Consider the following 14740-nt stretch of genomic DNA (forward strand, 5'->3'; position numbering starts at 1 on the left):
ATATCAATGAATCTCTATCCCATCGAATACAATAAGTAGATTATGCAGTGTCAGATCATCAATGCTCATAAGCTCAGTCATTCACATGCCTTGCCTAATTGCAAGTCACCTCAGCTTATGATCTTGACAATGATGTTGGTGATCATCAAGCCAGTATATGCCATGATGAGGATGATGCCCCAGCTCCACAGAAGGAAGTAGCCATTCCACGGCACGAAAATCAGCGTGGCAAGGAGAAGCATGAGCAGCCCACTGCCCGTGATGATGAGCATCGTGGAGAAGTGCAGAGGGTATGGCTCAGTGGTCTGCCAGATGATGTAGGAGCCCGAGATGCCAACACTGAGGAGGATGTTCAGCATCGGCCCACCGTAACATGCTGAGAAGCCCATGATCAGGGCGAATACCTGGAAGACAGCATAAGCAAACGAGAGTGACGTGCTGGCATCGTATGTACTGCTACACTCATGTTTGCAACTAAATCAGTCAGAGAATTCCCAACAGCGAATATTGTAAGCCCAATGATAGTGTCAGACAAGCCAAATATGAAACTGAACATCTGAGAATTGTCAGATCAGTAATGAGACTATGCAATTAACGAAGACCACTCAACCTGTAGAACCTCTACAACCTCATCTGCAATCGCCATAATCCAAACAACAGCAACCATGAAGCCCATGGTACAGCGCATCAGCTGCGCACCGGCGTGCGTACCTCGATCCGAGAAAACTGCAACGATGATCCCCACAGTGAAGCCCGCCACGCCCGTCACCAGCAGCAGCCACAGTTCATGCTTCGTCCTGTCTAATCGTCCATCAAGGTCAGTGAATTATCTCACGCCGTTCTCCAGGTAGGCAGCACTCACCGAACAAAATAGCAACACAAAAGAGCAGCCCAAGGGTGCACTGCACTGCCATTAGCCACTTGTTATATTTCAGCTCATGCATCTCCTCTGCTACCTCGTCCTCCGCGATCAGCGTGCGTTCTATGTCTTCCTCCTCGAAGTCGACCAACCGGCTCTCACCCCCACCTGCGATGCCGCGCAGCTTCTTGCGCTCGTGCCTAACATCCTCATATGCCGTCACCACCACGGGCAGCGTCAGTGTCAGTGCCATCACTGTGGGCGCTGCAAGCATCACTGCGACCTTGCCCAGGAGTGGTTTGCTCTCGATCTCATGCAGCGTAGAGAACACGATATGAAACACGTGCCCAAGGACACGTGCTATCCGCTGCCACTGTGTTGGTGAAACATACTGATGTGACTGTGAGTCTGTCTCCATCTCCATCTCAGCCTCTGATACTATGGAAGATGCTGGCATGTGCAATATTATCGGGAGCACCACTGGCTGAGGTGAATGTGAGCACGAACGCTCAAGCTGATGAGGAAATGATTGCGGTGATCGGTCGCTCAGTGGGATGCCCAGTGCAGCATCTCATGGATTCTGTTCAATGCCTGACAGTGGTGTGTGCCAGTGCGAGCATGTATGATGATGTTGGTGATAATGGCCTTCAGGGTATGGCGACAGTGGACTTTCGAACATGCTGAGCGAGGACCCAGACACCTCCTGCTGTAGCAATGTGATGATCTGCCTGAACTCAAGGGCATCTACGAGGGAGAATGATGGCAGAGCACTGACATGTGAGGAATGTGAGGATGGAGAACGTGTTTGAGGATGGGGAGGGAAGTCAGTTTGCAACCCGAGCTGAGGAAGCACGGGATTTGAGTGGGCACGCGACCTCAGAAAGTTGTAGTTCAGTATCTGCAGCGTTGATGAGGCTTCTGGTGTAGGTAGTGCTATAGGAGCCTAAGCTTAAGGGCTACCATTCAAAATGACAGGGAAGGCTCACTCACATGCATCCTGATATAGTTCCTTGTCGTCGCTTCTGCCACCCACATGCTCCTCGCACTCTGGATCGACATCGCAGTCACGCTTCATGCTCTGGATTAAATGCTGATAAGACTGTCTATGTGAATGATGGTGCACATGTAATGCTGCCTGGTGGTAGCCATGCTGGGCTGCATGAGGATGCAAGCAGAAGGGGTATCATTTTCAAGATATCATTATCGTGATTGTCTGCGTCTTACTGATGATGCTTGCTCACTTTCTTGAACGCATTGTGGAGTGACGCAAAAGATGATTAGTGGGAGTGCTGGATGGGGTGGGTAGAGGAAGGAGGAGGGTGAGGATGAGGGCGAGGTGAATGAGCGCCATCAGAGGTGCAGGTCATGTGACCTTTGTCCACCGTGCGCACCTCCCCCCTCTGGCAATCTCCTGAGTGAGGGTGGGGAGATGGATCTGAAGTGTAGGCTAACAGGTGGATAGCCCATGACAGCAGGGCCAAGTACACAGATGAGTGGCAAGTTCATGGGCAGAAAACGAAGAGATGGCTGGTCACCTGCACCAGGCTCGAGGGAATCACTTTTGGCTGGCCCACACAGGTCAAAGGCATACAATGACTTATCCATGTGGTTTCTCTTTAAGAGAAGCCACACTGGGGGTACCATTAGGCCAGCCAGACTCCACAGCTTTGTGCTTGATAGAAATATTGTATGCAGTGTTGTCTGTTGCACAACAGCAAGGAGGGACAAGGCACGGGCATCACTTTCATAATGCATCTGCATGCGTCAGCACCCAAGCACAAGTAGTAATGCACTTTCATCCTTCTTTTTCATCTGGCCACTCTCACATGACTGCATGGTGGAAGAGGATTACTTGGTGTGTCATTTCTATCTCGCTCCTCGCTTGCGTGACTCAGAAGCTCTGACTGCCTGCATGTAGAAAGTAACAAAATAGGACAAAATTCATGAAAAATCACAATATTTCAAGCATCGACTTTGTCATACATCCCATATCTTTTTCAGATGGATGAATGAGTGAAGTGAGGAATGGAGATTCTCTGGATGCCATCCCAGTTCTCCACCTCATGGGGCAAAACTCTACCTCGCATCATGACAGCATCATCTAATGTCAACCTGACTAAGTCAACAAGTCTAAGCACATATCTTAAGCAAATAATCACCGGGTAACATTCTGACCATCAGTCCTAAAGACGTGAAGCGAATGCTCCCTCCAGTGAAACCTCCAGGAGCGACAATTATTATGCATCCCTTGGAAGGATCATATTTGTCGGTGTGCTTGGGGGATTGACCGTTGACTAGAATCTCCCTTCCTTCCATCACCAACAGATCAATCTTGCCTAGGAGATCAGCAAATGGGTTATCTTTTTCCATACTCTTTCTTATCAACAATGCACTTTCGTAAAACTGTGGATCGGCTGCTTCGATAACTGAGTTAATGCACAATGAAAGAACTTCCATAGACTTGACAATCGATGTCACATATCTCAAGGCAGTTGCAGTCCTGACAAAGTCTCTACTTGGTACAACCTCGCTGGATGGCTATATCACAAATTTAATTTATGCTCCAGTTAATGATTTTTAACTCACTGATTGTCCGATTCCATGTCAGCATCTAACCAAGTTGATCTCCCCTCACATGCCTTCATTTTTGGTATACTGATGGGTCTTTTTTCATTTGAGCATCAGAGGTACGTGATTGAAGAACATATGAAGGTCATTGATTAACATTTTTTGCAATCAATATCAGTAACATTTAAAAAAACAATATATTACAAAACTCACCTGCCCACGGGCCTTGATAAATCTAGGTAAATGATATACCAGCTTTTGTCCATCAGATGAATAGGCAGACCTGGGATTGTTGTCATCTCAGGTCTCCCAGTAAGGCAGGTTTAGGTTTTCACTTATGCTTAGAGCCCTTCACAGCATCTGCAAAATTGAAGTCGAAGATCTCTGAATTTGGGTTAGCTATATTGTATATTGTTATAAAAAAATACCTACTTTTATTTGCTTCCACTCTTTCAGTCATCTTTCTCGCTTCATTTTGCAAGTTGACCTTCATGCGCTGCTCTGCCTTCTCCTTGTTCCTGGATAAGATGCAATGTTGTCAACATCAATTATACATAAGCTCTAAACACTTACACTTTCGGGCATCTTTGCCTCTTTTTGTCACGCTTATCATGGGGCTTAGCGCTAGCACCTTCATTATGGAACTTGGTTGTAGCATCTTCAATGTCTTAGTTATTGAACTTAGCAGCAGCATCTTCAACATCTTGGTTGTCAGACTTAGAGGGAGCATCTTCAACATTTTGATTGTCGAACTTAGAGGGAGCATGCTCAACGTCTTCGTCGTCAGACATATCCAACAACTCTTCATCTTCGAATACCTCTTTTCGGAGCTCTTCAAGCCTTTCTGTGGACAATGAACTGTTGAGGTGAGCCTTCAAGCATTGTTGAACAAAGTTAAGACTTACGCTTTTATGTCTTCTATGACATGATTCCACAACAATTGTGTCACCTCCTAAATAATGAGGTTAGAACCATGATGCTTGCATAGTGAACAAATACTCACCATATCCTCACCTTGATCAGGCAGTTGCACCATCTCAATATCCTCTTGGTCATTGTTGCTGTCCTTGTTGCCGGATTCTCTCTCCCAGTTCATGTCATTGCTCATGTCCTGGTCCAACAGAGACTTCTTCACCTTCTTCATGCATTGCTCTTCTAGGTGAATCTTGTCTTCATGATTGTCATCCTCCACCATGTTGTGGCTTCCAACCTGGTCCAGGAAGTAGTTGATTGCCTCCAAAAAGATGTCATTCACAATGAGTACGCCAATGTAGAAATCAAGTACCATGTCACTGATGTCATTGACTCTCCACCGTAGGATGCACTTATTCTGAACGGATCACCTTCATGCTCAAAGAAGTTGAAGAAGCTGCCACCATGCGACAGCATGTCATCACCATCGACATGCACCACCTGTGAGTGCAGCTTGGTGAGGTTCTTCGAATCATCCTTCCAGTCCATCTTCTGGGCCTGTTTGTTATAAGATATACAATTAGCCTGGTGGCATTGGAGTTGCGATCTATTACTCTTACCTGAGGCTTCACATCACATTTTCACAAGAACTCAAGCATGGATTATGTAATGCCATCTGTGTCAGGCTGAATGTCCTCCACTGAGGGATGCAGCATGTAGCAGTACTCCTTCTTCAGCACTCTGTTCGAGAAATACAGATTTTCCTTGAAGTGCTGCATGTGTTGTTGGGCAACGACGACGTGTCTGCATAACGTGTGAAGTGCCCACTCACAAATTCTAGCATGAAACACTGAGACTTCCTCGAATTCCATGCGACCCAGACATCCTCCAGAAAGCTGAGTGTGACCTGGTCTGAGTTGTGCTGCGCTTGCATCATGAACATGTTGTGGTTCATGAGCATGACAGCCCAGAACTTCAGGATCCCCTTTAGGATGCTCCACCGGTCTTCATATATGGATAAGAGAAACTCATGTGCATGACACTTTACATGCTGGATAGCATGCCCTGTTAGCTCACTCTATCAAGGATGGAGGAGGATGGAAGCACACCTAGAATAAGCTCACAATGCCCAAGTTCCCTTTGAATCCCCTGCAGCTTTGCCACATACTCGTCGGTCAGCTCAACATTGCTGAGGGGATTTTTCTCCATCGAGTCTTCAGGGGATGCATATTTGATGCCCTTGCTGCTCATTGTGAGGCTCTAGGAAAGGATGGTGAGGCAAAGAGGTGGTGAGACTTGGTCATATAACAGACGGCTTCTGAACAAATTTGGCTCAGCCACAGTGTCAAAGGGATAGACTCTGCGATACTCCACTGCGACCACTAATTGGTGCCACATATGTCGAAAGTACTTCCACTTTCTGCACTCTGAATATCCTGCAATTTGGTTCACATCTATCATGTCTTTGTACAACATACCTGAACCTCAGAGATAGAATGCTCATACGCCTTCTTGACCAGCCCTTCGTGCCTTTCAGCCCTTTATGATCCATGAGGTTCACCAGGGTCTGCTCGTCATAGACTGATATGTTCATCAGCAAGTGCTTCTGCATAGCATCGACCTAATTCCTCATCATCAGTTCATGAGCATAGGAATATCGTGAGGACCACAGACCATCTTCTGCAGGTCCATAATCTGAAGGTCCGATGTATACTGCAATGTGTTCACTTCAGCCCAAGACACCGGCATGCTACCACAGGTCTGAACAAAGCTCAACTGGACACTGGTATCATCCGGTCTGACCAAAAGGATCTGTTTCGTCTCATTGAAGTTCACAGCATGCCCGTCCCTGTCAATCTCTCAATGAAAGTACCGCGTTCCAGCGCGAAACTGTGAGCAGCGACTGATGAGGCAAATGCGCAGTGAGTGACCATTGATCTTCTCACCTCAGACATCAAATGCTGGCAAGAGTATGGTCTGATGAGCCACATCTATCTCAAGTATATGATATATGTACATCTGTACAACAGCGGCATAATATGAGCACTGAGTTATACACGACATCAGCATACAGGTGGAGCAATGATAGGATGAGAACTTCGAACATTTTGATTAGGTTTGCTCCTGGTGATCTCGATGAACCATGCCTGGAGGCATGCACAGTTATAACCATCCATATAGTGTTATGAGGTTAAGCGCATACTGAGAGAAAAGTCAGCGGAGGTTCCTGACACATCAATGATATGCCATCATACAAACCAGTGACACATTTCACTGGAGCATCAAGACAGTGAAATGCTTCACTCTCGATGACCTGCGTGCAGATCTCGCTGCTGACACTGAACCCAGGCCAGCTGCCCTTGACCATGACCAAGCTGGAATCATATGAGCAAAGCTTTCATAGGAAAACACTACGAGCGCACCAGTTAGTCTTTTTGATTGACACCTTGATGGTCTCAATATCGAGTGGGCGGACGATGTGCAAGTGTCACAGTTTTACCCTGACATATTTACTTTTGCTACAAAGTCCTGCATAAGTCAACCTATGACTGGATACAGAAGTGCCCACCTTTATACTGGTCTATCAAAGTGGATACTTGGACCTGTCACAAGTTAACACCAGCTACACAGCAGACTTGACTGTGTCTACCACGTGACCAATGAAGCACCCGATCTGATCACTCAGTCACATGATCAGATAAGGGGCTTATACCTTTAGGCATGATAGCAGCACCTACCTGTCACATTATTAAGTGGCAACTTTCTTTTTGCACCAATAAAGTCATCATTCAGCAACCACAAGTGGTTATTCGGATGCCAACCTTCATATTGGTCTCACAACATAGATACTTAGACAAACAGCACAATATCACCACATACATCGTGAATATGACTGTGTCTACCACATGACCACCAAGCGCCCATGATTCAGCCACTCAGTCACATGACACTGGCCACTTGCCCTATTCAGAAGTTATCAGGCGTTGGTCACGTGACACCAGGCCACTTGCTCAGAATGGAACTCTTTGGCCCACAATAGGCTTACCCATGCTCATTGGACCATCAAGCTAGCAAGCATCCAATTCGCTGCTCAATAGCAGCACCAACTACATGGCTGCCAAATAGTAGCACCAGCATTAGAATATGCGCTATGGCAAAACCCCCATTGACCACTCAATAAGTGGCACCACTTCAGCTACTCAAATAGTGACACCACGTTCAGGCAATTATCTTATTGGGTAAAGTAGTATTACCTTGGCGTATCCACGGCCTTCATAGATAGTTGCTATAGCAAAGTCCAGAATCATTACTGGTTTTGGCAATATGTTCACATGTAGACAGGACAGGACCCCAGTAAGTACACCATGGTTAGGGTACCCAGGGTCCACCACTACATGTATATAAGCACATGAGGATCTAAGGGAAGACCTTACATTCATTCATCTATTTCATGCAGCCTAAGAAGCCTTCACCCCCTCTTTGTGTGACATAAGGCTATGGGCCCTTTGAGCCCCTTTTTGTAGGCTGCATGTCACTGCATGCCTTTTTGACCTAGCCCCCTTGTGGCAGGTCCTTATTTTGGTTTTTGTGCAGGTCACTGAGCGTGGCTAGCACCTTGCAGCCATTTCCTTGCCTTTTAGCAGGATCTATGATGTGCCGTGACACTACCCTATTAGCTATATCCAATAGGACCAACACCATTGGCCCCTCAATAAGTGGCACCACTTCAGTCAGCAACAAAGGTGGCACCATGTTATACAATTATCTCATTGGGTAACCTCATGACCAATAGTAGGTAGTTGTCATGGTGAGACCAGAACCATTACTGGTTCTGGCATTATGTTCACATGTAGGTACCAGAGATTTCACAGTAGCACAAGTGCCAGGGGCTCTGCCATACATGTATATGTATAAGCACCAGTAAGGAACTGGGTATCCCCAGTTTCATTCAACTATTTCATGAGGCCTACAACGGCCATTACCCTCTCTTTTGTGTGATAAGGCTAGAGGCCCTTTGAGCCACCTTTTACCTCATGTCATCATCCACCACTGGCGATGAGTCACAGGATGCAGGCAGCACCTTGCAGCCAGCTCCTTGCCTCTCTAGGCAGGAGTCACAATGCGCTGTGACAGCAAGTTGATGATCTCCACTGTGATACCCTCTTTCACGAGCTCTTCTGCTGCATTGAGACTGTGCAAGACCATTAAACTATGGGTGACAATAGTCATGTCAGAACCCTCATGCTCGACCATGGCTTTGTCGATCGGAAGGATGAAGTTGTCAAACATTGCTTCCGCAGACATCGGGAAGCTGTGGCCATATATCATCTCGTTCTCGAGAAAAATGGTTGGACTGGAATCATGAATGGCAGCCTGTAGTACTAGCTTGCTACAAAAACAGCTGTCATTATGGATAAACACATCACACACCTTCAACAGGCCTTTGCAATCCTCCAAACTCCAAGGACTGATAACCTTCAGACCTGGGATAGCGCTGCGGCCCCCTGCAGCTTCTCACACTCATGCCCAACATCCTCATATGCTGTCACCACCATGGGCAGCATCAGTGTCAGTGCCATCACTGTGGGTGCTGCAAGCACCGCTGTGACCTTGCCCAGAAATGGCTTGCTTCCGATCCCATGCAATGTAGGGAACACGATATGGAATGCATGCCCGAGAATGCATGTGATCTGCTGCCACCACATCGGTGAAACATATTGATGCAAATGTGACTCTGTCTCCATCTCTGTCTCAGCCTCCGTAATGACAGGAAAGGCCCACTCATGTGCATCCCAATATGGTTCCTCAATGTTGCTTCTGTCGTTTACATGCTCCTCGCACTCTGGATCAACATCGCAGTTGCACTCTGGGTTGAACGCCAATAAGACTATTTGTGCAAATGATGGTGCATGTGTAATGGCACCTGATGATAGCTGTGCTGGGCTGCACAGAGATGCAAGCAGAAGGGGTATTGTCTCCAAGACATTGTTATCACAATTGTCTGCGTTGTACTGGTGACACTCACTCACTTTTTTGAACATGTTGCGGAGTGACGCAAAAGATGATTAGTGGGAGTGCTGGATGGGGTGGGTAGAGAAAGGATGAGGGCAAGGTGGAGGAGGGTGAGGATGAGGGCAAGGTGGATGAGCACCGTCAGAGGTGCAGGTTATGTGACCTTTGTCCACCATGCGCACCTCCCCCCTCTGGCAATCTCCTGAGTGAGGGTGGGGAGATGGATCCAAAGTGTAGGCTGACAGGTGGATAGCCCATGACAGCAGGGCCAAGTACACAGATGAGTGGCAAGTTTATGGGCAGAAAACGAAGAGATGGCTGGTCGCCTGCACCAGGCTTGAGGGGATCACTTTTGGCTGGCCCACACAGGTCAAAGGTATACAATGACTTATCCATGCAGTTTCTCTCAAAGAGAAGCCACACTGAGGGTCTGAGGCATACTCTGACATTATCCCCGGTGGTGCCTTGCTTGACCCCCCCTTCCCTAGCACATAGAAGAGTCATGGAAACAGATAAGAGTGACCCAGAGGAGCAGAGACAAGACCATGTTGAGGTGACACAAAGGCGACAATGGCAAGGAGAGCAACGATGGTGAGGCAATGACGGCGACGAGGAGGATGGCGACAAGGACAAGTGATAATGCTTGACATGACAATACTAAAACAAAAATGTGATGTTGGGATTATTACTGGCCCATAATGGTAATTTGAAAATACAAGAATTATCGTTAAATCTCAAATACCATAGCTCAAAACAAATAAAGTGAGTTGTGAAAAGCGAAAAAGAATGACAGGCCAGGGACTCAAACCCTAAATCTTTAACTCAGAGACTAACATGTTACCACTACACCAATCTGCCTTGTAAAACAACTGCTTGCAAAAATGTAATATGATCATCTATAAATTATATTATCATATTCTTGTGACATTTCAAGCTGTTCCTTATGCTGTACACAATTGTCCACAACATTCTCTACTATCCCAGCTATTGTCCTTGAATTTTCTGCTGTGGTGGTCTTAGCAGCATCATAACTGAATAAAATATATCCCACCTCAACGTGTGTCATTTGAAAAATTCTAAACTTCACTTTCATCTTGTACATTATCTTTCTCTGTGGTGACACATTCATCCAGACAGGCATGAGTCTTCCAGCATTCTTCAGGTCCCTCACGGCAGTAGCAAGTAAGTCAATGGATCGATGCAGTATAGTCATGAAGGCTGTGCCAAGCTCAGAAAGAGGAAGGTATATTGACTCGTGCACGGTCCATCCAGTGTCAGTTGACATGTTCCTGATTGAGGCTGTCACCAGTGTGAATGAGAGAGAGTTGAAAGGGGGGTGAAGCCATGATCTCCATGGACAATGAGTGCATTGACCATGTCATTCAAGGTCATGTCCATATAAGCCAGGGTGAGGTGACGTAAATTAGGAAAGAAGCCATCTTCTAATAGCTCCAGCCAATATTCTGTATCCATCGTGGCAACCAGAATCAAAATGTATATATGTACCCAGTGCTTTTGCATTTCAACAAGCAAGTTTGGGTCAACGTTCTCAAGTGAGACACTGATGTGGCAGAGAGAGAGAGTTTGTATGTATTCTCCATGCAGCTCACTAAGGATGCGGGTGATCATAGGCATGGGTCGGTGAAAGTGATTGGTGTGTGCAATTTGGATGTTGTCATAGGTCCAGAGCACATCTTCAGAGTTAGAGGATATAGTAGCCTGCAGACCATGGAGATCAGAAGAGTAAAAGCTGATATTGTGGGCAGAATCAAAAAAAAAAGTCACTGGATAAGATGTCTCGTTAGGCAATGACCATAATGGTTGAAGACAACCAAGAGAGTGGCTGTGGATTGTGTTGTGGTGCAAGTGACAACGACACTTGCTGACAGCTCAGAACAGGGCACTTGTCAAATGAGGTCAGTCGACAATGTGTTGCAGCGACATTGAGACAACATTTATTGTGAACATTACAATATAGTACAAGCTACTGCCATTCTCTCACCTGGGTCCAGTACTGTTCAGAGTCATCAGAGTGCTTTAGAGACATAGAGGTGGGTGACTCCAGTGTACATCCAACCTTATCCTCGTCCAAGAAATTCTTTTTCACAGCTTTACCCTTGTGTTTGTCTAAATGACCTTCAGAGTCAGAAGAAATAGAAATAGGAGAATGCAGATATCTTTCTTCCTTGAAGCTGGATGGTAGCTTTGAAGATGAAGATGCCTTTAATTGCATTTTGGTGGTCGCATATCATGTTAGCACTTCACCATACTTCTTGACAAGGCCCTTGAGCTCACGAGATCTGTGCTGCATGCTGTTCAAGCACACATTGGATATATTCTTCATACTCTTAGCATGCTGGAGTGCTGCAACATCATGCCACATGATGGGTGAGGAGAGTTGAAGAGGAATGTTGTCAGGATTGTTGTCATGGACCACAAGCAGATCAAAACTGTGGTCGTTGTGTAAATGAGAAAAGTACTCTGCTAAAGGAAGCCTGTCATGCTCACTTTAATGTGTTAAACAGTGAATTAAAGTAGTACAATACTTACTGGTCACCATGACGAGCACATCGTGGTATGCAACACTTGAAGCTACGCGTCACAATAAATTGTTAATTGGTGGAATGTCCATGACCAAAGATATGATGATACAGTTCACTAGGCAAGTTAAATGTTCTAAAGTATGACTTAGCAGGGTACGTGCAAAACACAAAGATTACACTCACAGCAAATGTTGGGTCCAAGTGAGGTATGTGTTGAACAAGCAGTGCGGGCAGAGAATGTGTCTCTCTGACTCATTTCCTTGGCCCTGTGTTGACTTTTTCTTCTGTGCACACATAGTTGCATTTGCTGCATGTGGTAGGTTGTAAACGAAGTCCTTTGGATCACTGTAATTTGTCAGTTATGAATGCTTGTAATGTGCTTCAATAGCAAACAGGCATTTTAAATTCACAAACATGCAATGCTTGTCTCAAATATCCTTCCTCATCATCAACAAGTTCAGCATGTCCCACTTGGCAAGAATGTGGCTGAAGCAAAGACACAGATGTTCATCCAGCAGTGTAGACTCTATCAAAAAGTCAGGAACATTGTCATGTTCTTCGTCAGCTTTACAAAAGGCAAGCTTGATTTTTTTCTTGAAACTTTTCTTGCTAGGCTGAATGGGTGGCTCGATGTCCTTGGTTATGAAAGCTTGATAAATCAGACACTGAACATGAGAATCCTTATAAAAGTTCTTCTCGCAGCTGATCCTGTGCTTTGCAAGGTTTCCCTTGTGGTCTTGGTATGTTCCTCAATCGGCAGTCCAGGGCTGGCATGACAGTAAGGGCATATGCCACGTTCGCTGAGAGAGAGCACCTACAAGTTGGCCAGCCAATAGTTGAAAATGTTAATATGGACATTGACAGGATCTGAGGAGATGAGCGGCATGAGAGGGTGAGTGTTGAGAAGATCCTCCAGCAGCTTTGCAGTCCTCACATCTTGAGAAGCATCATCTTTGCTCTCATTGTATGGTGTCAGGCAGGCATTCTTATGTTCATATTCATAGATGAAGGCCACATCAGAGGATTGAGGGAGAGGGATGGGTTGTTTTTCAGAGGTAACAATCAGCTGGTATGTGACCTAATGTGATGTTAGAACTGGCAACACTGTAATATACTGGTCATTACTCACTTTAGATATGATCTAATGATAGCGCATGAGAACTTCAGTCCACACATCTTGCACATCTTGTGCCTCTTTAGATTGGGCAAGCTGACAGTTGTGTCAGATGAGAGTAACTGACATTAGAGTGGCCCTGCACGTACCTGATCTGAAATCTTGCTGTTGATTGCAGAAACATTGTGTTTTTGCCTGAAGCATCATTCTTGTATACAAACTCATCAATCCATTTTGAAAGATATACATCCTTTTGAACGATGGCCATCAACTGATCATTGATGACCTGAGACTTGTGAGAGGCCAATGACATTACTGTGGCATGAATTTGAGGATCTTTAGTGACACCGTGATGTAGTGCATTAACATTTATCTGACAATCAGATAACTGGTAGGTGCTGAATGTGAGGTCAGAGCTGACCGAGTAACCCATCACATATTTGAGTACATGCTGAGGGACGTTGTGAGTGAGGATATGGTGAGTAATGAGTTTGATGCACATTTGGTAGCTTAGAGGACATGATTGTTGCAAACTTTCGTCGATAGGAGTGAGACATGAAGCCTATATGCTGATGATAAGCAGATGGCAATGGACAACGACTGAGTATGCACCTATCCAATCCAGGAGCACTGGGGCTTTTTGAAGATATTGGATCATCGCAGACACAGTGCATGGTTGACTCAGCTGGTTCATAAATACTGGTGCTCATTTCATCTCTGGTTTGACTATTAGATGATAGGGCAGCTGTTTGGGTGCCTTTTCACAAGAGTTAAGCCAGGTCATCACATCATCAATCCAGACACTAATGTGAGTTCCATGGGCAAGCGTGAGGAGTACTTGACATTTGTATGCCAGTAAAGGGGGCAAAGTGCGAGCACCAGCACAAATGCTGTGCATGTTTAGCAGTGTTTTCATAAATGCATTTGAAGGTAACTTACACTTTGAAGATGTCATCCCTCATGCCCTTATTCCATCTCCACACTGTGACATAGAGAACATTGGACCATCCTCTTCAAATCCATGCAACCACATTTCAATGTCCTGAACAGACATGTGCATCGATGATGGAAAGTAAAAGCTTTGAATGCACCTCCTATATGAGACATTGCAGTGGAGCATTCTTTGTATCCTTGATCGACTTGGCTTTCACATTGATCAGAACTATTGTGCCAATATGAAATCCCATACTGTATCATGCATAATTGTGTGCAGATGATACGTGTGATAATACTAGACAGCAAAAAATCAGCCCTTATTCTGATGACAATATTATGAATATGAACCATAGATGACCACCTGAAGAAAGTAGCAGGGTCAAGAACAGTCACCAGCACATTGTTATAGTCACTTTCATGAATGTTGAGCTTGGGCTTCTTGTGCATATGCAGCAATCCATCTTTCTTGGCCATGTTCTCCAATGCCTGAGTTATAGTGTCAGTTCTGGTGTAGGAGTTTTGACGAGATGCATGTGCATCTGAAGCCAGTAAGTCAATGAATAGAATAAAGTGCCAACATAAGGCTCACCATGCCAAGAATGCAGGACATCATTTTGAAAGCAGATTGATAAGACCAGCCAGTGAGACCATCGATGCCTATGGCTGACTGACCACCTCTTGTGATAAGCTTAATTACCGAGATGAAAGTCTTTGTAGAGAAAAATGGAGTTATGGTTTAAGAGTAGCTTTGTCACGGTAACACCGGACAAGAGATCAAAAAGACTAAAAAGGGAC

The 14740-nt window shown here is 45.5% G+C and overlaps 4 protein-coding genes and 1 non-coding gene across 5 annotated transcripts; all 5 read right to left on the reverse strand.

The window, feature by feature from the left end:
• Nucleotides 1–110: 110 nt before the first annotated feature.
• Nucleotides 111–1283, reverse strand: LAESUDRAFT_764290 (uncharacterized protein; the record flags this gene model as incomplete). The annotated part of the gene is made up of 4 exons (XM_040913417.1): nucleotides 111–404; nucleotides 455–556; nucleotides 611–801; nucleotides 863–1283. The coding sequence occupies 4 exons, from the start codon at nucleotides 1281–1283 to the stop codon at nucleotides 111–113; spliced, it is 1008 nt and encodes a 335-aa protein (XP_040758576.1).
• Nucleotides 1284–4095: 2812 nt separating this feature from the next.
• Nucleotides 4096–4715, reverse strand: LAESUDRAFT_764291 (uncharacterized protein; the record flags this gene model as incomplete). Its single annotated transcript, XM_040913418.1, has 3 exons — nucleotides 4096–4285; nucleotides 4333–4379; nucleotides 4431–4715. 3 exons carry the CDS (start codon nucleotides 4713–4715, stop codon nucleotides 4096–4098), a joined length of 522 nt encoding a protein of 173 aa, XP_040758577.1.
• Nucleotides 4716–10139: 5424 nt separating this feature from the next.
• LAESUDRAFT_t92 lies at nucleotides 10140–10210 on the reverse strand. Its single transcript has one exon. It is a non-coding gene; the product is annotated as a tRNA-OTHER (tRNA).
• A 1126-nt stretch (nucleotides 10211–11336) lies between these two features.
• On the reverse strand, nucleotides 11337–12191 carry LAESUDRAFT_717905 (uncharacterized protein; the record flags this gene model as incomplete). Its single annotated transcript, XM_040907374.1, has 4 exons — nucleotides 11337–11479; nucleotides 11618–11716; nucleotides 11903–11937; nucleotides 12079–12191. 4 exons carry the CDS (start codon nucleotides 12189–12191, stop codon nucleotides 11337–11339), a joined length of 390 nt encoding a protein of 129 aa, XP_040758578.1.
• A 518-nt stretch (nucleotides 12192–12709) lies between these two features.
• LAESUDRAFT_717906 (uncharacterized protein) lies at nucleotides 12710–13511 on the reverse strand (the record flags this gene model as incomplete). The annotated part of the gene is made up of 4 exons (XM_040907375.1): nucleotides 12710–12973; nucleotides 13025–13036; nucleotides 13159–13204; nucleotides 13231–13511. 4 exons carry the CDS (start codon nucleotides 13509–13511, stop codon nucleotides 12710–12712), a joined length of 603 nt encoding a protein of 200 aa, XP_040758579.1.
• Between the last annotated feature and the right edge of the window lie 1229 nt (nucleotides 13512–14740).

The sequence above is a fragment of the Laetiporus sulphureus genome, assembly GCF_001632365.1.
Source record: "Laetiporus sulphureus 93-53 unplaced genomic scaffold LAESUscaffold_72, whole genome shotgun sequence".
NCBI classification, from domain to species: Eukaryota; Fungi; Basidiomycota; class Agaricomycetes; order Polyporales; family Laetiporaceae; genus Laetiporus; species Laetiporus sulphureus.